This window comes from Sminthopsis crassicaudata, chromosome 2 (assembly GCF_048593235.1).
Source record: "Sminthopsis crassicaudata isolate SCR6 chromosome 2, ASM4859323v1, whole genome shotgun sequence".
Taxonomy (NCBI): domain Eukaryota; kingdom Metazoa; phylum Chordata; class Mammalia; order Dasyuromorphia; family Dasyuridae; genus Sminthopsis; species Sminthopsis crassicaudata.
The window spans coordinates 32,835,602-32,859,810 of record NC_133618.1 but is presented as its reverse complement, the minus strand read 5'-3'; the positions used below and the strand labels follow the sequence as shown (position 1 = coordinate 32,859,810).

General features: G+C 50.9%; 1 protein-coding gene across 3 annotated transcripts; it reads right to left on the bottom strand.

Moving 5' to 3' along the window:
- Positions 1–1,783: 1,783 nt before the first annotated feature.
- ELMOD3 (ELMO domain containing 3) lies at positions 1,784–24,148 on the bottom strand. 3 transcript variants are annotated; one of them, XM_074285626.1, is made up of 13 exons: positions 24,029–24,126; positions 18,083–18,602; positions 15,252–15,330; positions 14,635–14,709; positions 13,502–13,571; positions 9,646–9,720; positions 8,825–8,916; positions 7,670–7,793; positions 7,220–7,342; positions 6,671–6,801; positions 3,500–3,576; positions 2,942–3,069; positions 1,784–2,499 (listed from the first exon to the last, which is right to left on the bottom strand). In XM_074285626.1, exons 4-13 carry the CDS (start codon positions 14,704–14,706, stop codon positions 2,321–2,323), a joined length of 1,071 nt encoding a protein of 356 aa, XP_074141727.1. In that variant the 5' UTR covers positions 14,707–14,709; positions 15,252–15,330; positions 18,083–18,602; positions 24,029–24,126; the 3' UTR covers positions 1,784–2,320. The 3 variants fall into 3 exon arrangements, with proteins under 3 accessions (XP_074141727.1, XP_074141726.1, XP_074141728.1); XM_074285625.1 differs by lacking the exon at positions 15,252–15,330 and having other exon boundaries at positions 24,029–24,148; XM_074285627.1 differs by lacking the exons at positions 14,635–14,709; positions 15,252–15,330 and having other exon boundaries at positions 24,029–24,135.
- Positions 24,149–24,209: the final 61 nt, after the last annotated feature.

Below are 24,209 nucleotides of genomic sequence, written 5' to 3'. Positions count from 1 at the left end.
TCTCTAAAGTGAAGGGGATGGACAAGGGGGTCTCCTCGTCTCCCCCAAGCTTTAGGATTCCATATCTCAGATGTATGGCTAGGAGCTCTATTTTATACACTATGACACAGAGAAGTGGGAGCAAGGTCACTGTCCCTGAAAGAGGCAGCCAGAGAGCCCAGGGTCTCAGAGCCCCATCACATGAGACAAAAATGCTACTTTCAATATGGCTGCCTTTTTTTTTTTTTTTTTTTTTTAAACAATTACCCCAAACCAAGTAGTCTCTGGGCTGACAGAAGTAGCCGGAGGTTTATCCAGCAATCTCGAGCCTGGCATCTGACTAGCTGGGTTTTTCTGTAACCCGAGACCTGTTACTGTTTGACCTGGCTGTAAATACCAGGTGACCTCAGGTGCTCTTTGCTGTTGCTCCCAAGCCGTGAGTTAACGAAAGAGCATTAAGGGCTCCCCACGTGCCAGAGCACTGTGCTAAGCTCTAAGGACACAAATGCTAAGGGGCAGCGCCTGCTATCTGGGAGCTTCCGCTGTGGGAGGACAGATGGGAGAAGCGCTGGCCCAGAACATTTCTGGAAGCGAGTGGGCCCCATGGAAACAGAGCATGGTCTCTGAGAGCTGCACGTGGCTTTTTAGAGGCAAAGTAAAAATCACAGACAGCTCTTAAAAAATTAAGTAAAAGGATTTTTTTCCCTCCAAGCTTCTCCAATTCCTTGTACTTCTGAGTAAATTTTTTTTTTTTTTGGTTGAGGCAATTGGAGTTAAGTGACTTGCCCAGGGTCACACAGCTAGGAAGTATTAAGTATCTGAGGCAGGATTTGAACTCAGGACCTCCTGACTTCAGGGCTGGGGCTCTATCCAGTGTGTCCCCTAGCTGCCCCTGAGTACTCTTGTTCAAGCTGGTCTGATAAGGTCTCAGCTGGTAAGGAATGAGAGAAACCAGCCTGAAGCAACTACAATTCCTGTTTGAAAGGCTGAGGGGGGATGGGGCAGTTTTAAACGCTGGAGTTTGGGGGCCCAGGGCTTTCCTCATGCAGAGAGTTGGGGGGAGGTGAGGAGGGGCTTATGCTCCAGGGGAACCTCAGGGCCTAGCCTAGGAGAGATGGCCATTGATGGGGCAGAGAAACCCGCTTGTGGGGGGCTGAGCAGCCCGCCTCTCCTGGCCGGGGACTCAGGGCTCCTCGTCCCTGATGTGAGCGGGCAGTCCCACGGGTAACTGGAAGAGGAGTCCGGCCAAGGACTCCATAAAGGAGTTTCGCCCTTTCTGGATGGTCATTTTCTCCTTGCACAGTCTCTGGCTCCCCTGCTTTAAGTGAGGGTGTTTCTGGGGCCCTGGAGGGCTAACTGGCTTCCACAGGGCTCTCACCCAAGACTCCTGCAAATGATGGTTACAAAGAGTGACACATCAAGGATTGTTACACAATAGCCCCGCTGCTGCTTTCTCTCTCCCTTCGTACTGAGTCTCCCTTCCCTGCTGCTGTCTCTAACTATACTTAGAAAATTAATGAAAGAAAAATAAAAATTCTGTGAGAATCTAAAACTTTGATAATCTTTTTTTTTTATTTGAAAACTGCTCCTGTGAAAACTGTGCCTTCCTCCGCCTGGCTGCCTCTAGCCCCATCTCTATGAAAACGGTCAAAGGTTAAGGTGGCTGGAAGATCAGGAAGCCCAGGGGCTGCAGGTGTCTGGTCTGGAGGAGCCACCTAACCCTGGGGGGGGGGGGCGCACAAGGGCCCAGGCCAACTTCTGGTGGGCCCAACAACCTCCGACAGCAGTTTCCGCCATCACTGCCTTTTTCTTCTCTTCTATCCTACTGCTCTTCAGGCTCAGACTAATTTGCTCCTAGTCGGCTCCTAGCTGAGGTCATTAAGCCGGGAAAGCTCTCGTGCCAAAGAATGAGTACTCTACTTCTTCATGAGTAATCTCTTACCTCAAATCTGCCCATTCCTCACCCAAATATTGAGCAGAGCGAAAGCTTACAGCCCTGTTGGTCTCTGCTGAATTTCAGTGCAGGAGTGGGAGTACTAGGAAGGCCTCTGCTACATGGACAGGCCGACAAACCTCGGGCAGCAGTCCACGTGGAGTGGGCTCTAAGTTTCGATGCCCGTGTGTCCCGTGGACCTGGCTTGGGGGTGCTTGCCACAGCCTGGGGGTTCGAGGTACTGGGTGATTCTGTCTCCCTCTAAAAGCTATACCTCAGCGACAGAAAAGGGTTGACCAGGCCATACTCCTAAGTGACGGCCTGCCCGGGCCTCTCCAAGAGCGTCGAGCTCTGGCATTCAAATCTTGGGGCTGCTGGAGTTGAACAGCCTGCGCCCCTCAGTTGTGTCTAGTGCAGGTCGCATATTCCTGTGAAGTTGAGGGTCTTCGAGTGGGGGTCATGGGATCCAGAGATGTTCTGTGTTCTCGACAACATCCCTGGGGACAATCCTTTGATCCTTTTGGTCAAGTAGGTGTCCAGGTTCCTGAGCAACTGCTTTGGATTCCTTTTGGCCAGGATTTCCAGGTCTGGAATGGAAAAGGATGGATAGATCTCTTTATCCAATCCCAATAAAGGGATCTATCCCATAGTTCTTTGATGGAAGATAAGCCTTCAGGCTGGCCCAGGCAGCCCAGAACCCCAAAGGTAACCGCTTTGGGAAACACTCCTGAGTTCTGGGTGCTCCAAAGGAGAAAGCCTCAAGAGAAGGCAGTAGAAGGTCCTTTCAAAGGCATAAGAGCAGGACTGGGGCCTGGCAGGGACTAAGGAAAGCTAGAAAGGTGGGGTATGGACAGTGAACAAGTGATAAAAACAGGGGCAATGGGAAAAGAAAAGAAAGACACACAAAGTCTGATACGGAACCCGGTGAGCCGCTTTAAGAAAACACAAACCCTGCAGCTGAAGGAACTGGCCTGGGGGCTCTAAGGTTCCCCTGGGGGAAGGAGGAGGCGCCACTGGATCAGTACACACCTTTAAGAACAAAGCTGGAGTCTAAAATGGTTTTCTGCTGGGTCTTCCAGATGTAGGCCAGGTGGAGAAAGATGGCTGCATACAGACTGTTCACGACGGGGAACACCGTGTGCTGGCGATTGCATTCTCTACAAGGCAGCGGAGGAGAACAGGAGTGACTGACTTTGAAAAGCTCAGCAAGTCATTCTTATGCTCTGCACTGATACGGGGGGACCTCCAGAACCACTGTTCTTTTCACGCCACGTCTAAGTCTCTACCACTGACCACTGACCAGAAAGCCCAAACACGGGCCATTTCCTGATGCTCCTGGGTTATGATGGCCTGGCTAACGCCACTCACTTTCTCCAGCACAGCCCCAGAGAGGTTTGCTCGTGCTAGAGAATGGCTCCCTCAGCAGCGGAGCTGGGCGCAATGGCGAGCACAGATTTTACCACGGACCACATGCCCACAAGCGGCTGGTCACGGACTGGGCCAGAGGCGGATGAGGGACGGTCTGGCCAGTTGGTGCTGAACCGCGCCCAGCCGGCGAATTTTCCACAGGAGCAGCTGGGGACTCACTTGGAGAGACACTCCTCCCGAAGGGCGTGGATCACTATCTGGGTGATGTTCACGGACATCACGCAGAAGGGAAAGTGCTGGAACAGAAAGGACACCAGGTCAGCGGCAGCCCCGGCTCTAATGGCCTTTCCCCACCACTTCTACACCCTAAAGCCCCTCTGGGCCATCATCCCACCAACACCTCCACAACCTCCCCTTCCTAGGACGGAATTTGAACCCAATGAACAGCCACTCCCTGCACGTCATTCTGTGTCCCTAGAGATGGGGGGACCATAAGGGTCAGTTCCCAAACATTCAGCAACAGACACAACCCCAGGAATGGACTGAACTAATCTTATATGGTTCAGCAAAATACGAAAGCGGCAAAGTGGATCCCATGGCAAACTGGGCCAAGAATCAGGAGGTTCTAATCTCCTATCAACTGCTGACCAGCTATATACCTTCAGACAATTCATATCAAGTCTCCAAGACCATTTCCTCATCTGGGAAATGGGGATAATATTTGCCTTACTTATCTCACTCACAGAGTGTTGTAAGGAATTATGGAATAGTACATGGAGGCACTTCTCAAGTTTGTACAGGATTAATCAAATTTAAGGTATTATCATAAGATATATTAGAACGAGAAAAAATTAACTATTAAAATAAATTAAGAGCAAAACCAATTTAAAAGCAAATAAACTCTGCCCTGAAGAACTGTTGTCATGTGCTAGTGGCTGCCTACTCTCGAGACCAACTGGACCAGGTACTGTGCTACAGAGTTGGGTCTACAGGGGCGGGGATGAGGTTCTGAGGGCCAAGTTCCTTGAAGAGGAAGCTGTTTCAAGCATTTTTAGACCACTCAACAGGAGATCTTGGGGTCACCCCTCAGGCTGAGTGCCCCAAACTTACGTTTGATCCCTCAGGTAGCTCTTTGGAAGGAGGGCCTGAATTTAACCTTCCAAAATCCACAAGGGGAATTACCCAGAAAAATTTCATTTGTCCAAGGAAGCACAGAACATACTTTTAGAGCACAAAAGGGTTTAAGAAATCACCTCATCCTTCGCTTTCATTTTTACAAATGAAGAAATAAATGCTACAGAGCTGAAGAGATTTGCTTCTGGTCACACAGCTAATTAATAATAGCCACGGATGATCGGATCTGTATCCTTTCTACTGCTGCCTCTCCACCCCCTGGTATGATAAGTATATTAAATTAGTAAGCATTAAAGAGAAAAAATGCAAGGTCACAAATTAAAACTAAATGATATGGTCACAGGCAGATTAAAAAAAAAAAAAAGCTAGAGCTCTCAGTTTTTAGAAATAAAACTGGGTGGATGAATGTCTAGCTGGGCTGATTCTAGGAAAACGGCCTTGCGCAAGACCACGGAAACATGGACACGGAAAACCAAGCGGCCCTCACTCTCGAGATCCTGCTGCTTAGGATGATCAAGCTCCAATGAGTTTGTGGCAGTGGGAGTGAGCCCCCTCTCCGAGGGGCCTGTGAGGCAGCCCCCTGAACATAGACCAGCGAGCCCCTGAGGAATCTGCTGGTCACGATCGACCCTGAAGAAAACACAGGTTTGGTTCCACGTTCAAATGGCCCCCAGCACCTACTCTAGTTGGGCCGAGTCTGACTTTTTTCTCAGGAGACTGGGCTTCTTCACAAACCAGCAGAAACTTTCTTCCAGAACGGCCGGCCCGAAGACCAGCCATCCTGAGCTTCTTTCTGAACGGAGGGTGTAAGAAACCACGGCAATAAGGCCGTCTTAGGGGTGAACAGCTATGGAAGGCCTAGGGAGACATTTCTCCTTTTGCCCTGGAGGCCACAGGAAACCAGGGCGTCTGCTGCAAGAGAATTTAATCTACCCCCATTGAGGTACAGAGGAGGCCCGGGGAGGGAATATGATGCCCAAGATCCCACACAAAGGCAACAAAATAAAAGCTGCACTGGACTCTGGGCTCTGTCTCTAACACTAGAGGCAGCAGAGTAAGAGGTAATTTCCCACAACGCTCAAATAGAAACAACCAAAGGGGAAAGTCACCAAAGCTGAGCTACTTGGAAATGGGCTTTTAAAATGGTTCCCATTCAATATTCAGATGAAGAGGACCAACTTACCAGTGATTAGCTTCACCTGAGATCAGTAAGTGCAAATGCAGGAGAATGTCACCCACAGAAATAACAGGGGCACTTGCTGTTCACAGCAGAGAAAGCCTTGGGAATCAAAGCACCGCAGTGGAATCCCTGGGCTTCTGACCAAAGGTAGCCCCGCTCCTCTGTCCCTTCCTTCGGGATGGGTCTGACTGTTCCTCCAAACCCCCTGAACCTTCTCGCTCTTTCTGAGCCAATCAGCGGGCATGGAGCCCTGGGCCCTGGCACTGGGGATCAAGGCAAGAACGGAACATTCCCTCCCCTTGAGAACTTGTATTCTGTCAGGGAGAGGATGTGAACAAAAAAACAAGAGGGAAGGTGGAGTAACAGGCAGTAGGTGGGGGAGAGGACAACGACTGGGGAAAACCAGGCTTCATGTACTATCACTGCCTCTGAGGACAACCAGGGATTCTCAGAGGTAGGCAGCAGGAAGGCGGGCAGCTGGAGCCAGACTCCTGACCAAGGTACCTAGTACTGGATCTTGCACACAGTTGGTACTTAATTAAAGGCTTGCTGAGTTGAAGACACTTGGATCCCTGAATGGGCTCACCAAGCCTGAAGCTGGACCATGATGGCCTAAGAAGTCGCTGGCCAATTACCCATGCATATGTTTTGTGTATAAAAAGCTATAATAAAAAATAAAATAAAAAAAAAGTCCCTAGCCACCCCAGGGAATAATGAGGTCATTAACAAGCCCTGTCTGAAATAAGCTGGGGTGGGGAACAGGCTTGTAAGCTCCCGGACGCCGCTCCTCGCTTTATTGCATGTGACCTCAGCAACGCTTTTACTTTGTATAAAATTCTCCCTTTCCCCATGAGGGTCAGAGAACAAAGATTCATGCAGAGGCTGAAAAGTGGAAAGGAGAGGAATTCTCCTAGGGAATATTAACTCAGGCATGTGGGAGGCCTCAGGGAGGCCCGCCTGTGGGGTTACAGTAGGGCTGTCAGCCCAAGGCCTGTGGCCTGCTGTGCGCCCCTCACTCAGCCCAGGACTGGGCACGGTGCCAGTCAGGGGCTGCAGCACATCTGGGCCAGCCGTACCTGGATATGGTGCTGGGAAAGTCGGAAGATCTCATGGGCTAGCAGAAGGGTCTGGGAGTCCATCACTAAGTAGAGCAGATGCAGGAGAGCCAGGAAGCCCGCCCCTCGAAGGTCTGTGCCCGGGTTCGATCCTGTAAGATGGAAGTATCAGAGAGGTGGAGAGGGACTGGCGCAAGAAGCTGGAGCCGGGTCTTACTGGAGGGCAGCAAGCTGAGGAGCCCACTGATCCTCTTCTATCCCCCCTCCCACCAGGGTCCTGGACCACTTCCAGGACTTCTCCTTTCTGAGAGCCATTGCTTAACAAATTATTTTTTAAGGTTCCACAAAGGCAACGGGCATGGTGCAGTGAACTCTGGGTCAGAACTGTTTACCCCAATGGTCAGAGAGCAGACCAAGACAAAAGTGCTAAGTGCGCCCCTACCTGGAATTAAAGGACTCTGTACAAGAGCTTTCAGTTCGCTTTGCTAGCCCACCTGCCCCACCCCCAGTCCCACTCCCATCCTCACTGGAGCAGGAGCCCTTTCGGCTCAGAACGTTCTGCTCTCTTACCTTGAAAGCCCAGTTCCTCCCAGTGGGTCCCGGAGAGGGCACAGTCAAATCTGGAACCCGTGAGCTTCTTATAGATGGTCTGCAGGACACGGCCATGCACGGGGTCCTTGTGGTCTAGGCTGCCTACGTCACAAACACACGAGTCTGCTTTCCTCCCTGCGTGCTTCCCCTATGAAGGCCCTTCAGCAGGAGGAGAGGTCTTGGGCTGGAGGTTGGGACATCCCACGCTGAGGCCAGGCCGGGCCCTGTCCTCCCCCAAAACCTTCAGCAGCTGCCTGCCTTCCTAACTGACCGGAGGGTCAGTGACAGCGCTCCCCCACCCTGCCCTCGCCCCTCTCCCCTCTCCTCAAGTGTCTGAGGACAGGTCCCTTCCCCCAGGCCTGTGGACAACAGCTGCCCGACACCTGGGTCCTGACTCTGGGAGCAGGTACACCCAAGGGTGTCGCTTACACTGGGCAATGGCCAGGATCAAGTCACGTTCTTCCTGAAGGCCGTCACGCAACTGGGGGGGGCCAAAGAGGCAATGAAAGAAAGCCGAGAGTCCTCTGCGAGGAACCGTTGACTGGATCTTTTTCTGAGGAAAAGAAAGGAGCACTGAGCTAGGACAGCCAAGAGACAAACAAATCTACTTCCCAGGAAGTAGGGGCTCTGTGGGATCCCCAAAGCCCACCAGGGGCCTGCATCCTAGGCCAAAGACCAGGGAAAGGCCCTTTGCGAGACCCATCTAGGTCCTAAGCCCTTTATAGCCTCAAATCCTCCACAAGCTGTGGCTCCCCTCTGAACTTTTCTGGAAACAGAAATAACAACTTCCTGCGGCTGGTGGGAAATACCCCATGGGGCTGGTGTGTCAGTGCGTGCTCTCCCAGTGCTTGGTCCACGAGTTCCTCCCCTTGCAAGGGGTCAAGAAGGACAAGGGTCTGTAGCACCCCCACTCTAGCCCGCTCTGGGCTTGTGCCTTTTTTGTGTCATGGTCCCTTCAGCAGTCCGCTGAAGCTTTTGCACCCCACCTCACAAGCATGATAATGAATACACAACAGAATTACAAATGGAGCCAGTTAGAGCCTGGCAGCATTATGTTGGGACCCACATCACAGAGATGGGCTTTCTAAGGCCGGGGCCTGGCGTATAAGGGGCCCGGTGTATTTGGGGCCCAGCACATAAGGGGCCTGGTCTATAAAGGGCCCGGCGTATCCGGGGCCCAGCGTATCCAGGGCCCAGCCTTCCCCAGGTCCAAGAATGCCTTCCTTTCACAAGTGCTCCTGGCTGGCTGCTCTCCTCCGCCACTGCCCACTTCTGTTCTCAAAGGCTCCCTTCACCCCCTTTCTTTGGGCGGGACAAGTTTCTGAAACCCTCCTTGCTCTGAAGTCGACCCTGGTAACCCAGGAGACGTCCGGCAGTCTCAGCGGTTCCATCCCTCATTTTCCCATCCCCTTATGTAACGACTCAGCTGACTTCCTGTCCACTCGGGGCCACAGGCCAATTCCATGGTGTCTCCACACAGGATGCCTTTCATCCTGCCTGGCTCCTTCTCCTGGACCTATGAGTGAATCTGGGGCCTGGAGAGAAGCTGACCCGCCTCAGCCTGAAAGCCTGTTGTGGCCGTACCCTGCAAATGGAAAGGTCAGCTGACTGGAAATACTGGAGGGCCTCGTTGAAGGAAATCAGCTGCCCGGTCCTCTCTGGCCTCTCCCAGGAGCCTGTGGACAAAGAAGGGCACGCTCTGGAGGTCACGTCCTGTCTCAAAGCTGCTCCTACGTCTACATGGGTCCCCCAGCTCCCCTTCCTGCTCCGGGGCCATTATCTCATGCATCCAACCTCTGCTCCCCAGCCCAGGTGCAAGAACCCCGGAGGACTGACTCCCTTGTGGGACTCAGGGCAGCAGGTGGGACCTTAAGCCAGGGAAGAGGGAAGTGTCCCTGGTGCTCCCTGACCCAGCCCCCACCCTGCTTCTGTCAGGACTTAAGGAGTCTCTCTTCCAGGGTGAACTCTAGGACCCCCCAGGCAGGGCTGGGGCTGATCTGGCCCATCCCCCATCCCATATCCCACATCTTCAAAGGCCCGGAGGCCTGCCCCTGGGAAGCTGAGCTGCCCTCTGCTTCCCCTGCTTCTGGTACCAGTCCGGGGGGAGCCAGGAGGGGAGAGTGGCCCTTCTCACCGCGCTGAGGCAGGAAGGACAGATGTCCCTTCTCACCTTGGGACACTGAGTGACTAGCGACCTTTCTGAATTTGAGGATCTCTTTCTAAACAGAGGAACAATCCTGTGGAAACCCCTCCCTGCCAGTGCTCCATCAGCACGCAGGTGCAGATCCCTCACACCCCAAGGTGGGGGCCTTCCAAGAGCAAAGACAAGATGGAAGCAGCCCCCCGCACTGCTGCCTCCAGAGGGCCAGCTCCCCCGCAGCCAGGACTGGTGCTCCTTCACTGACCCGATTCTGGCCGAATACTCTCCACTGCTTCCCACTCCTCCTCAGCTCTGAGCATCTCCAGACTGTCATCTGCAGCTGTGAGAAAAGGGTCGGAACATGGCTGAGTGAGTCACCACCATCACTATATTTTAAAAGGAGGAAGGGCCCCTGAGGGCCGTGAGGACTTCTTTCATTCCTACCACAAATTGGGGAGCTGGCTCTCCCTATCATTGAACTCGACCAGGAGCCGGTGCTTCCAGGAGAACCAGCAAGGGAGGCTTGGGCTGAGGCTGAAGGCTCGTGCTGCCTCCCAACTTTCCCTCAGCTCACTTAGTCTCAAGTTCAAACAAGGGACCCAACGAGCAGAAACTTGTGCTTCTCCCTCAGAAGGAGAAGAGGCGGGGAGAGAAGCTGGAGGGTTTGTGAGGGGTCTGGAGAGGTGACCTGGGAAGAAGCTTGGGTGGAGAGCCTGAGGGCTCGATTCAGATATGGAAAGGGAACCGAGCCAAAGCAACATCACAGAGTCAAACTGGAAAGGAGCTCAGGCGTTCTGGCCGACTCCTCATTTCTCAGTAGAGGAGAGTGAGGTTCAGGAAGGTTCTATGATTTGTCCAAGATCACACAGCTATTACGTCGAAGAGGCAGGATTTGAATTCAGGCCTCTGACTCCATTCCCTTCAAGATGCTGCCTTCCCTGAGCAGAAGCTCTACACTGAGAAGAACAAGATTTCTCTTCCATCTTTTGGGCTATTCTTTGAATATTCAAATGTCTATAGTTGATGATGATTGTTAAATTCTTAATGAAAAGGAGGAAAATGTGTAAAGTCAAGAAGTCAAAAAGATGGTGTCTGAGTGGATTTGGATTTTGGGTTACAGCTTAAAATACAGAAAGGGTGGCCTGGAGGCTGAGAATGATTGCAGCCGAACAAAGGCTGGTAGGGATGGACTCACTTGGATTCCTGGGAAAAGGGCATTAGAGAGAAGGGGAGGGGAAGGAAGGGTATTGTGCATGCCCTGCAGAACTCTGAACCAGCCTACGAGGGTCCACACATAGATTTCAGGAGGGCTATGATTATTTTTCACTAACTTCTACTTGAAATTTAACATTTCCTTTCCTTCAAGGGTGAGTTTTCAAAAGCCCACATTATTCAGGCCCATGATACAAAAAAAGCCAGAGAGGACAGCTAACTCAAGGAGAAAGGGGCCCCGAGAGCCCACAAGTCCAAGGAAGGGGCCCTTGGTAGAGGGCCAGCCTTGGAAGGCCCCTCTCCAGAGGCAGGTGGAGCTGGCTGACAAGGGAGATGGGAGCTCTCAAGAAGGAGGGCGGAACATGCCCAAGAAGGAGACAGAGCAGGTTTTCTCAGGAGATCCACTGGGTGCCTTGGGGGTGGGGAGCATGGCGGACCCCAGCAGAGAGAGGAGCACCACCATGTAGGGACACATGCAGACCAGGAACAGTAACAATCTGGCCGAGGCTAGATCTGACTGTCTAGGTACCAGGTGCTCCCTTTCTGCAAAAGCGACAGGTTCACTAATTCCTGAACCAGGGAGGGGAGACCCCATTCTGTGCCTGCCTCCCACCCAAGGGAAAACATGGCGGCTGGCTGGAAATGAGGGCCCTGGAGAGAAGGAGAAGGAAAGTGGACTAGTATGACGGCCTTTGCATCTGTGGGGTTTGGGGAAAGGACAGAAAAGGGTCCATCAGACTAAAACTCTACAGTGGAAGTCAGGAACCCCTTAAGAATGATTGGGGAGATGCAATTCCCAAGGAAGAGCCAAGAAGTTTGCACATGGAATTTACTAACCAGCTCAGGTTTTAAGAATCTCATCTGTTTGATGGATTAAAAAACCACCCAACACTCATAAATTTTGTTGGCCCCATTCCGGGCTTCGTACTCCATTCAACTATCTACCAGGACAACGGGGGCACACTAGTACTGGCTGTGCTGAGCTCCCCCCACCTCTAGACTTTCAAAGGCTTGCTCTGGAAGCACCAATAATACTAATCCCACCATGTGACAAACCACCAGTGCAGTGACAATCCCCCAGCTACTTGGGACAAAAGTCCCTTCTCCAGTCACTTTCCCCCCGGTGTAGCCTACTCCCCATCAGAATGTCAATTTTCTGAGAGGGCCCACCCCATTTTTGTCTTTTGTTACGTCCCCAGAACCCTCACACATAGAAGGCAATGTCTATTAAATGCCTCCTAATTAAGAACCCACATACAGAAGTTAAAAGCAAGGGCAAGTATCAAAGGATGATTACACAAATATGATATGAGCCTCACAGAAATCTTGGCTTCTTACCTCAATAAGCTGAGGCTGTCAAAGAAAGGGAAGGAAAACAGAAAGATTTTTAAAAATACAATACACTGAGAAATAAAGGAGGGTCCAAGCAGCAAAAAGGTCCCTATCAGACAGGACAGTTTGGTGATAATTGACAAGAGTGAAGGCAATAATTTAATTTTTTTTTTATTTGTTTAGAAGAATGATCTTTGGATTGAGAGGGCCAGGACAAACACAGCTAATGGAGCACTGACTTCCAAAATCAATAGGGAGATAGTCAAAGAGCTCCTGGATGCCCCTGATGAGTTCAAGGTACTTGGCCCACCAGAACTAGATTCTTGAGGGCTGAAAAAACTAGCACATGCAACTGCTGAACCACTATCGGTCATCTCTGACAGGCCACGGAGCAATAATAAAGAATAAAGAATAAAGAAAAACACCATCCAAAGACTTAAGGAGTCAGTGACATGTAATGAAAATGTGGTTTCAAGAGGGCTGAGGAAGAGACACACTTACAGAGACATCGTATAAGAAACATGGAGTGGTAGAAATGCTATTTTGGGGGTTGTTCTCTTTGTCAAAAAGAAGGATTCTGTGGTGGAGAGAAGTTTACTAGAAAATAATAATAATGTTGGGGGGGAAAAGGAAGCAAAATTTATCAAAAGTATTTTTAAAAAGAAAAGATTGTGGAGGAAAACAGACAGGAATAGAGCTGCTAAATGTGCCAAATGTTTTTTAAAAAAGTGAATGGAGTCTGGAATCACAGACCGATGAGCTTTACTTTTAATTTCCTGGGAAAATGCTAGAATGTATTATTGAAGGGATGGTTAGTCACAAAGAACAAGACCGGCTTCAGCTTTTCATAATTCCCATGTTGGGTTCTTACGGCTTCTCAGGATTCTTTGCACCAGACTGTGGGGCAGGAAGGGGCACCAGCTTGAAAGTGGGGAGATGTGAGAATTCCATCACCCAAGCTCTCAGAACGGTGGGGAGGGGCTGTTCTTGATTAATTCTGATGTGGTGCAGCTTTCATGAATGGTGTAGTAGCGATCCCAGGCTATCCGGCCTTGGAAACGATGGAGAGACCTCAATAATATTAGAGACCCCAACAGTTTTCAAGAAGTTCCAGGTCTCTTGGAATGGCCCACCTTGGGAAAGATGCCGTCACCTTAGGAACGTAGATATTGGGAAACATGGCCCAACCTTAGAGCATGTGTGTGAAAGAAGGGGAACTGGGCCTGATCTCTTTATCCCAGGAGGCTTTTCCTTTAAGGATTTCTGGTTTGTTATCCAAGTGTTTGGGCTGCTATCTCGCTCCTGAATTTCTCACCTTAAGAAAGGGGGTCTTATTGGCTCCCATTACCAAACTTCTCAGCAATCATATGGAAATTAAATAACTTTTTCAAATAACCTAAGAAATCAGCAACCAAGCTGGAAGCAGAGTCTGCTCTTCTGAAGCAGGAGAGCCCAGTGGTCATGATCAAAAAGCAAAGTCTGTGGGATCCTCTGAAAGAGAGCAGGAGATGGGGAACAGCTCTCTGGAGGCCTTATTCAAAGCTCTAACTACACCTGGGGTTAGCTAGAAGACTCACCAACTGGCTCCAAGCTACTGTCTTCCTCAGTCAGATCCTGGAGGTCCATCTGGTATTTCAGGGCAGATATCTGCAGGAGCCAGAGACCATTAGTATGGGGATGGATCCCAATGATGCCTCTATGAAGATTCATGCGTTAAAATGCCCTGTAGTCCTAGAATTAAGTCCTGGGGCCTCAGAAGGAGAGGTTCAGAGACAATATGAAATTACTGGAAAACCACGAGCTCAGAGCTGGGAGGACTCCGGGGTGTGATGACAGCCTTGACCTAGAAGCTTTCCAGCCAGACTCAGGAACCTTCCTCTCCCATCACTCCAGATAAAGCTCCCCCTTTAAATGACCTGCCCCCTTCTTTTCGAGGTTTCTGTGTCTTCTTTGTCTTGACAAAGAAGCATCTCAGCTTGCGTTCTAATACTTTAGCTTTAGATAGCATTTGGAGGTGCCTTCCTCACAAGAACCTCATGGGGAGGCAGTGCACTCACTATTCCCATCTTACAGATATGGAAACTAAAGTTTAAAAAGCTAGGTAACTTTCTGATGGTCATGCAGGTAAGCGAGGAGCCCGAAGTGAGGATCTGAATAGAGGTCTGCTGATTTTAAGATCACTGCTCTTGCCACTAGACTCCAGTGACCCCTGGGATGCTCCTTAATGGTGTGGCCGTAACTCAGTGAAAATATCTGAAGGTTGTTTTCTGGAGGCTGGGGACTGCCTCCCCATTGAAAGTTCCAGGGTCAACAATACAGCAGAACATGTTTAACTATTGGATTACTTGCTGTCTAAGGGAGAGGGGGAAGGAAAGGAGAAAAAAATTGAAAACACAAGGTTTTGCAAGAGTGAATGTGGAAAACTATCTCTGCACGTATTCTTAAAATAAAAAGCTAAAAACCAAATCAATACAGCAGAGATGGCAAATGTGAATAATTAATGGAATTGGATAGTGCCCCTTGATTTTTGGGACAGAAGCCAAACTATTTGAAATAAGTTAACTGGAGATCCAAAGCTTTTACGATTACAAATAATGAAAGGGCAGCACAGAGAGCTAGGGGACGTCCACATATATACAAATGCTGGCTGAATGACAGATCTATGGGTCCAGAAAAGCCAGAACTGACTCAGGCAGAGAGAGATACATACGGGAACACATCTGATGTCTGGAAGGAAGCTGCCGTTCTCATCAATCAGAGAGGACTCAACAGAAATTCTCATAACCTAACAGGAATTAAGGAGAGGAATCAGTTTACTTGGTGTGTGTCCACTTCCCTTTTAATAGTTTCATGCCCATAAGTATCTTATTGCTTCTTGACTCCAATGTTCTTTAAAACAAATTCATCTCTAGGAAGGGGAAAAAAAAGGGAAGAGAAAACTATCAAACTGCCTCACCTCCTGTTCCCTCAGTTCACAAATGGGGAAACTGAACCGAACATCAGGCATCGGCCTCCTTTGAGCTCTTCCCCCCCCCCCCAGGCTGGGGTTAAGTGACTTACCCAGGGTCACACAGCTAGGAAGTGTTAAGTATCTGAGACCAGATTTGAACTCGGGTCCTCCTGAATTCAGGGCTGGTGCTTTATCCACTGCGCCCCCTAGCTGCCCCCTCTTTGAGTTCTGATGTGCCCAGAAACCCTCCCCGTACTAGCTCTCGACACACTGGTGACTCCTCTCTTTGAAAGATTTACCATCTGCACACCTTGGGCACCTGACCACGTATTACTTGCCTTCTCTAATGGACTATTCCGAGAATCGCCGGCTCTCACCTTTGGAAACTTATTTCAGATAGTTTGGCTTCCATCCCAAAAATCAAGGGGCACCTGAGTCATCTAATCCCCACTAGCCCTGAAAATAATTCCCTTTGTTACATCTCTATGGTGGTGGTGCCTCTGTTTCCTCGAACAGCACACCTGGCCCTTCCCAATCATTCTGAGTATCATCAGCCAGATCCCACTGTCATTCCCCCTCACTAGATTCCTCATTCCCATTCCCTTCAACCCCCCCAAAAAATGTCAACCAAATATCACCCGTGCCCTCTGGAATGCCTATTCTACAGACAGTAAGCTTCCCTTCATCCTAAATCTTTTCCTCTCCCAATCCTTCCATCTTCTAGCTGTCATGGCTTCCCCTAACGATCCACCTCCTTGGCCACCCTTCCCAACACTGGCTGCCCCTTCACTCCTTCCCCTCAGATTACTGGTTAAAGCAGGCTCCTTGCTCCCCCCGCCATCCCCAGGTCCTCCCCATCCCCCATCACTCATGCTGTTCATCTCTACTACACAACCAAAATCTCACATGGTGCAGCTGATTCTGTCACTCAGGCTCATTAGTTCTATAAAGGGACGATGAGTTAGAGAACAGGGAACTGCTGCTCTCGGCTCTGGCTCCTGGGAGCCCCTGGTCACAACAGGCCTTACGCATTTTCTAGACATGGACAGACTGGTGAGTTTTTGCTTGCTTTCTTCTGGTTGTTAACACTGAACTCAGGGCCAGCAGCCCTGTCATCCATGTCTAAATGAGGCTTCCCAAAGGCACAAACTTTCTCTCTCGGGGGCTTTCCAGCCTTTTCCCACTTAGGATCACAAGTGATCCTAGCAGTAAAACACTGTCTGAGGCCATTTTAAACCACGAAATCTCCGACCAATAAGGTGGAACACTGTGGCACCGGAAAAACCGCAAGAAGGCCGCTTGTTCGGAGCAGGGAGACTATTGCTGCATCTGATGTAACAGGTCCTCGCTCTGCATGTGGCCATGAGGGAGGCAGGAGAATCCACAAATACAGGAGGTGTGAGGAGCTGGGTGGGCTGGGGCGGCACTCACAAACCTCCAGGGCACTCCCTTCCTCCCCGGATGGAGCCAGTCCAGGGCTCCCAAGTTTTCTGGCCTTCATACTAGGGGTCCTTAATGCACCTGGACTGTCACTCAGAGTTCTCTCCTGGCTCCCCCTCCTGCCTCTCTGACCGCTCCTTCTCTGCCTTTGCCTAAGGGTGTCCTTCAGGGCTCTGTTCTGGGCCCTCTTCTGCATGCCTTACCTCAGTGACCTCATCTGATCCCAGAGATTTAATTACCACGCCTGTAGGATGATTCTCAGATCCACCCAATCTGCCCCAAACTCTCCGCTGATTTCCGGTTGAGCCCCATGTGTCTGATAGCCTTTCCTACCTCTAAATCTGGATCTCCAATATATAACTCATTACCTTTGCCCCTAAGCCCACCCCATCCCCCACTCACTTCCCCTCTCACCATTAAAGGCAACATGCCAGCCAGGTTCTCAGAGTAACCATAATCCTGACTCTCTCTCACCTCCATCCCTGCAGCTGCCCCCTCTCTGCTCCAACACTGCCTCTCCTCTGATATGAGCCCGCGTCACTTCACGCCTGGATTACTGCATCAACCTGCTGGGGGTCTGCCCGGTTCTACAGAGCCACTAAAGTTATTTTTCTAAAGTGCTGGTCTGCTGTCACCCTCACCCACTCAATACACTACAATGGCTCCCTACTGCTTCCAGGATCAAACACAAATCCTTTGAAGCCCTTTATAACTTACCCCTCTCCTACCTTTCCATTCTTCCTGGCCTTAATCCCCAACATGGGTACTTGGTTACCGGGATGCCAGGCTCCCCTGCTGTTCCACAAATGAGACTCTTCCAGAGTCTCGTGACTCTAGCATTTCCTCTGCATTTTTATACCAGCAGGACAAAGGAAGGGACCCCAGAATCTCTACCTAAGGGGCATGGCACAGGAGGGGAAAAGAATAGTAAAGGGAGGGAAAGGACAAGCCCCTTTTGAAGAGGAGGAGCAAGGTGGCAGCAAAAGCCACATTCTTTTCTCTGGGGGGGGGGTCTCCTCATCTACAAGGGTCCAGCTGCAGAAGCCCAGTTCACACTGACTGGTGCTTGTCAACTCCCAAGGAATCCAGTTTGGGATGCAAAAAACACATTCGATCAGCTGGGTGGGGTGGTTTGGGGATGGGGGATATGCCCTTGATAGATTCAGAGCCTCCCGCACACTCTGGGCCCAGTGTGGGAAATTATGGCATCTCAAAAAGTTCAGAGACCTCTTTAGCAGTCCTTAACATAAGCAACATTAGAATATTTTAAAGTAGGGCTGAGCCAGACAACTGATGCAGGTCTCATTCAAAGAAATGCCAAAGAACTGAGAGTTTCTGAGCCAGAGGAAGGAAGGTGTTTGATAGAGCTGTGGCAGCTGAGACAACAAACGACAGCCTCAAGCTCAGAAAAATGGCTATTTCCCAGGTTTCAGATTTCTCACCCACAGAGACATGTAGGAGAAGGATGGGAATAACAACTTTAGACTTTTCCCTTGGGACAGCAGGGATTCTGTCTCATCTAAAACTCGATTTCTTCCCCGATGCTCAGCACAGCAATCTACCCAAACTTCCCAAATGTCTGGTAAGTTAAACATTAAGTTCCTCAAGTGGAAGATCCTGGATGGTGGGGAGAGTTTAAATGTGATGAATGAAGATCTCTTTCCCATATATTTCTAAATTTATTTCCCATATATTTCTAAATTTATTTTCCACTCACATTAAAAACTCATCTTCTTTAATTCTCTGGTCCTCAGCTCAGAGTACTTACCTGCTCTTCTCCTCTCTCTTCCCCCTTAGGGGGATAGCAAGCGCCTTCATTCATGTCTTAACAGTATTCCTTTTGGAAAGCCTTGGGGGCTCAGCACAAAATTTATGGCAAGGCTGAAAAGTGAGAAGCCGCAGGTGATGAAAAAGTATGGCCTCTGTCTTTTCTCTGGTCACACAGGCTGAGGCTGAAGAAAGAAGGCTCATAAGAAACCAGAAGGCTCCCCTCCAGCCATCTCTGGGGGGCCTCACTTCTCCCTTGGGATCTCCCAAAGATGCGCTGATTCTGGAGACGTGGATTGGCTAACTTTTCTGCACTCTCAGGCCAACCTGTTTCTATAGCTCAAGTCTCTCTGGATCCTCAGATCCACAGGAAGGGTCGATTCTGCCTCAGTTCTGCTAGCATGATCACTGGGCTATGCTTCCATGAACCAGAAAGTCCTCACGAGATCCAGGCCCAGGGAAGAGTTGGTCTTCTTGTGCAGCAAAATCCTAGGCAGAGGCCGGGGCTATTGGGCTCAACCCTACAATAAAAAGCAAACCCCCATTATCATCTGCAACAATGGTCTCCTCTATGGAGGGGACCTGTGCCCTGAGAAGGGGATGGCACATGCCAAGGGTAACCAGCTGCAGGATGGGATGATGGGTCTCACGTCACCTTCCACTATTTTCTTTTTTTACTGTTTATTTTTTCTGGTTATTCACATACATTAATTTTTTTAAATACACATTTCTTTATGAATCACATCAGGCAATCCATTATCTTCAATATAATTCCATCCTACCCTTTGCAATGCCCCCACTGGCTCCTCCCAACCTTTTTGTTCTTGCTGGGACAGAGTGAGCATGCTGCACCAATGGTCTCAGGACCAAACTCCCGTCTCTGTTCAGTGTGCCACCATCCTTTCGGTCACCTTCCTCCCCCACAAATCCAATCTGTAGCTAAATCTCGTTCATGATACCTGACACCTTGCTTCTTTCTGCCTACTTCTCTCCACTGAGATGGCCCCTCTCCCCAGATTAGTGCAATAGCTTTCTCCTCTGCTTCCTGAACTTGGTTTTCCTTAATAGAATCCAGTTTCCATACTTGTCAAATTGATAGTCCTAATACATAGGTCACTCCTTTACTCAATCAATGGTAGTTCACCATTGACTCTAGGATGGTATTTCTTCTTTATTTCATCCTTTTTAAATGTCTATTTTTGTGCAAGTTTAATAATATATGTAATTATTAGTAAGTCATAGATATATATACAAACTTTATACATATATGTATGTGTGTATTTGAATCATGTGCTCAAAATCTGTTTTACTTGTTGGGGTGTGTGGCCAAGAATGTCTGGAGACTAATTTAAAATGTCTTTGGTGGGGTGGGCTCTGGATCGTGATTTAATCAGTAGAGGGAACTCTGTAATTTGTGGGGAATTAATAACCTTAGTGAGTTGCCAGAGGCTCTACAAGATTGGGTCATCTGAGTGAGAGAGAGCGCAAAGACTAGATTGCCAGGCCTCCTAATCCAAGGGCCAGCCTTTGTTCTATACATTAATCTGCCCCGACCCACGTCACACTTTATCAGCTTGTCTAGGAAGCAAGAAGCCGGGGAAGCAGGATGACCCGCACCCCCCAAGCAGGCTGAGCCAGCACTGTGAATAGCAGGCAGGAGATGATCAGGCTGACAAAGTATGTTCTCTTCAGTTTAGGCCAGAGTCCTGCAGGTGACCTTTACTGAGACCTCCTGCCTTTAAATACCAGCACGTGGAAAATAGGGATAATAGCGATTATGTGGCAAGTGGAACGATGGCTGGAATCCGGGTACAGAGCCAGTGTAAAGAAGGAGGTTCACCTGTCCTTGGAAGAGAATTTTTTAATAAAGATGAATTCTTTTCAAATCAACATATATTTATCATCACATCACATTTGCAAGGCAGCAGGTGGTGCAGTGGACAGAGCACTGGGCCTAGACTCAGGAGGACGAGTTCAAATCCAGCTTCAGATACTGACTAGCTGTTTGACCCTGGGGAAGTCTGCCTCAGTTTCCTCATCTGTAAAATGAGCCAGAGAAACCAGCATCTCTGCCAGAAAAGCCCCAATGGGTCACAGAGAGTTGGACAACTGAAAAATGACTGAGGAATACCACCACCCAAGGCGCCGGAGTAGGCGCTGCCATTTTCACATCTTTCCTTTGGGCAGGAGAGCAGAGCTGAAATGGGAAGAGGACGAGACTACTGAGTGCCCTGACCTGGTCTCAGACACCAAGGCGCATCTCTGTGACATCAAAGTACTCCCGGAGAAGCCATGAATCATGAGACATTCTCATGTCAGGTGATCTAAATTGGAGATGACCAAAAGCACAATGTTGGGGGGGAGGTGCAGAGGACATTACTGAGGACAAATGACTGCAACGTGGTACAGAGACGACAAGAAAGAGGTCAGACCCACATCCACACAGCACGAAAGCTCCACCGGCACCTTGGAAAGACCCTTTAAGAAAGGGGGCAAAGCCGTGGAGCCAGAGCTCAGAGCCGGAGCTTCGGAGCCAGAACTGGACGCTCCTGAACTCACAGTTTACACACGAGGAATCGGAGGGGGGAGTCTTCCAGGCAGTAATCACTGGAGATGAGATTGAAACCCAGGGTCTCTGTAGAGTGCCAGAAAAACCGAAGGGAGTAGAGACTGGTGTAATTTTAAGTGGAGCGTTTAATAAGCCAGTGACTGTATGGGAATATGTTCCAAAGCACATGGTACCAGAGAGGCACAGAGCTCATATAGGGTTTTAGCTAACTAGGGTTTGCAAACAGAAAACAGACGTTGAGAATGCAGTTAGCCGGAATCTTGCAGCTGTTGCTATCTTCTGGGAAACACTTCAAAGGCAGAACAGGGAAAGAAAGGCCCATGAGGGAGGCAAGGACACTGGGAGGAGAGGAGAGCTTCAGGGAAGGACAAGCCTGTCAAGATATGCTTTATCTAGGCTTAAGTCATGTTCTCCTAACTCCTTGTGTTGTGGAGGACTGGAGACAGAGAGACATGGGACAATTCTCAAAGTCCCGAGGGAGGGGAGGCTAGAGACGGGGAAGCGGGCGCCTGGTCAATGTTTTTCTTCCTTCATTGTGACACAATGGTATGTGAAGGGGGGTCGGAGCCTCAAGGTTTAACGTTTTCTTTTAAACCCAATTTTCCCAAGCTTAATTGCACAAATAAAAAGAGGAGGGGGCTATGGCCTACTATCCAGGGCCCGACCAGTAGCGTGGTACTGCACTGCCCCTTCCCACAGAGTGCAAAAGCAGAGCTGGCTGCCGCCTACACTGGAGGAAGCTTTGCCCTCACCAAGCAGTCGTCCGTCCGTCCGCACAAGGGGAGGCCTCTGAACAGGTGCTGGAATTGAGTGCCTGCTTTCATCCGTGTCCGCGCTCAGGTAGACAACACAGAGCCCGGCGTCTCAGCGTCCGCTCCAAAGCAGCCAAAAGTCAAGCGTGCTCAGGGCCTCACTCACGGAGGTCAAGCTTCCAGCCCCCAGGAGGGATCGGCCGCTCTCCTCCCCACTCAGCCCCTACCTGCGCAATGCCTTCAGGTCCAGGAAGTGCAGCTTTGGGAGGGCCAGAGACAGGGCAACCAGCGAGGGGAAGGGCTCAGGTGAAGGCGACGCAGAAGTCTCAGATGACACCTGGTCACTGTCTGTGGAGGAGGCGTCATCCTGCTCTGCTGCCTCCCAGGGGGAGAGCCAGGGCAACACGGACAGGGACACCTTCCACCTGACCTCAGGAAAAGCTTCCCCACTATCAGCGCCCCCTGCAGAGCTGGGGCTCCTTCTCCCTGGGGGCCCCCAGAGGCCGGACCCGGCAGATACAGCAGTTAGGCTTCGTTTAGACGATGCACTGGATGTCAGAATATGTGGCTGCATAGCTCCCAGCTTCTTAAACCGTGGCTCGCAACCCTACATGGGGTCTCATGACCGAATTATGATTTATTATCAGTGTTGACTTGCATAATGTGGATGCAACGCACCCATTGTATACACCTACGCACCCAGTCACGTAAAAACGTCTCAGGTGAAAGGAGGCTGTGAGTGGAAAAAGTTAAGGCCGGCCATCACTCGCTACAAAGAACTAGGGATCATGGGAGAATGAGGCACCTGGGGCTGCCGGCAGCAGCAGACCTAGTTTCACTCACAGAAGAGACCTCATCCTCAGAAGGGCTGGGTTGGAGCCCCTCTCTGTGGTGAAAGGCGGATTGCACTCCCGTCGCTGTCTCTAAGGCTGTTTTTCATTCCCAATGAAAACTGCCTCCTGTTCCCATGACAACCAAACCAGCATCAGGCGGAGTTAAGACTCCTAAATGCGGCCGTCACTTGGGAGTGAAGCCTGCGGGACTTTGCTCTGTCCTCGTGGGGCCGCCCTGGGACAATGGAGGCTCCCATTCTGCAGCAGACACAAACAGAAAACAACGCCCCCCTGGGGACCTGAGAGAGAAGTCACACAGTGAGAGCAGAGCCAGAGCGTGGGCGGGGCCGGAGCCAAGACCGGCGCCAGGGCTGGGCTACGCACCCTCTCTGCGCTTCCTATCATAAGGGTCATTCGCAAATAAACAAAGGTGATCCATCCATGTTTGCAAAGTACTGTTTTCCAAAAGTCGCTCTGGGAATGAAAAAGGTCTCCAAGAAAAATGGAGGTTAGAGGAGGAAAAGCATCGCAGCCCAGTGGGGGAGGGGTTCAACTCCAGCCTCTGACGCCCACAAGCTGGGGTTTGGGTTTCAGTTTTGAGCCTCAGTTTGCCCATGTGTGAAACAGGAAAGAGCCCCTGCCTCGTGAGTAATGCCAGGCCAGGAGTTACTGAGCTATTTCCTGCCCCCGCAGGGTCTCCTTCCCCTGCCCCCTGGCTCACCCTGGGATCACTCCGCCTAAGGGGCTTCTCTGCCTCAAGTCTTTCTCATGCCACTCCACTGCCCACAAAGCGCCTGGAGTTATTTAGTCTGACTGTGACAACTTCCTACTTCTTCCAGAATCAAATAGAAGCTCTTCGCAAACTGACCCTCTCCTTTCCCCCACATCCCCCATCCTCCCCTCCACACCCTCTTGGGTCCTCTGCTGATGCTCTACATCCCACCTCCACACCTTTGCCCAAGCTGTGCCCTGACTCCCTACAAGAACGAGATCAAACAGCTCCTTGGGTAGCAGGCCCCGGCCCGGCCTCCCGCCATCCATGCCTCCCCTAGGGCTGCCCTCCATTCCCTCTGTACAACTGTCTGTATTCTAGAGACGGCTCTCTACTCTCTGTACACATCTGTACCCCTCTCCCTCTATGTGCACGCTCTGTACACATCTCCGCTCCCTCACATTGTCAAATCCCTGTACAAGACACGAATACGAGCATCCTCTGGCCACGTCCCCCCTCCCCCTCCCGTTAGAACGTCCCCCTCCTCGAAGGCAGGGAATGCCTTTCTTTCTCTTCTGTAACCACAGTGCAAGGTACTCAGCAGGCACTTAATAAATGCTTATGGGAGTGGGCGGCGACGCTAAGGGCTGGGGGAGTAAAGAGAGGCACACACGCTCCGGCTCTCAGTGGGGGGGGGGGAGAAGGGGGGAGGGAAAGGACGGCGTCGGAACGACGGCCCCGCGCCGGGTTGGGTTGGGACTTGGATACATCAGTTTCCGTGCCGCCGGCCCCCGCAGCCCCGCGGGCAGTATTTGATGCATTCAGGAATTCTCGAGAACACGGCCCTCAGCTTCCCCCCGTGACCCGGGGAGGGGCGGCCCTCACTTTCAGAGGCGGTGACGGGCAGCCCGGCCGGGCAGCCCCCTGCCCCATCCCTGTCTGCGCAGGCGCGGACGCAGCCCGGGCCCAGAGAAGTTACTTAGTGCCCATTCCTCAGGGTCACGCCTTCCTTCTGCCCAGAAGGAGGCTCTCGGGGCGGGCGGGGGCAGGACCTTCCGATTCGGGTAGGGGAGCTACTTGCCTCAGCCTCCTACGCCGCCCCGCAGTCCGCGGGTCTCCATCCTCCGGGAACCGCCTCCGGGTAGCAGCTGCCGCCTCACACCAACGCCTCCAGAGTCTGCACCTGCGCAGTGCGTCGTCCGCGCGGGCGCGCCCGGGACTACATTTCCCAGCAGGCCTGATGAGCGCCCCGGACGGCTGCC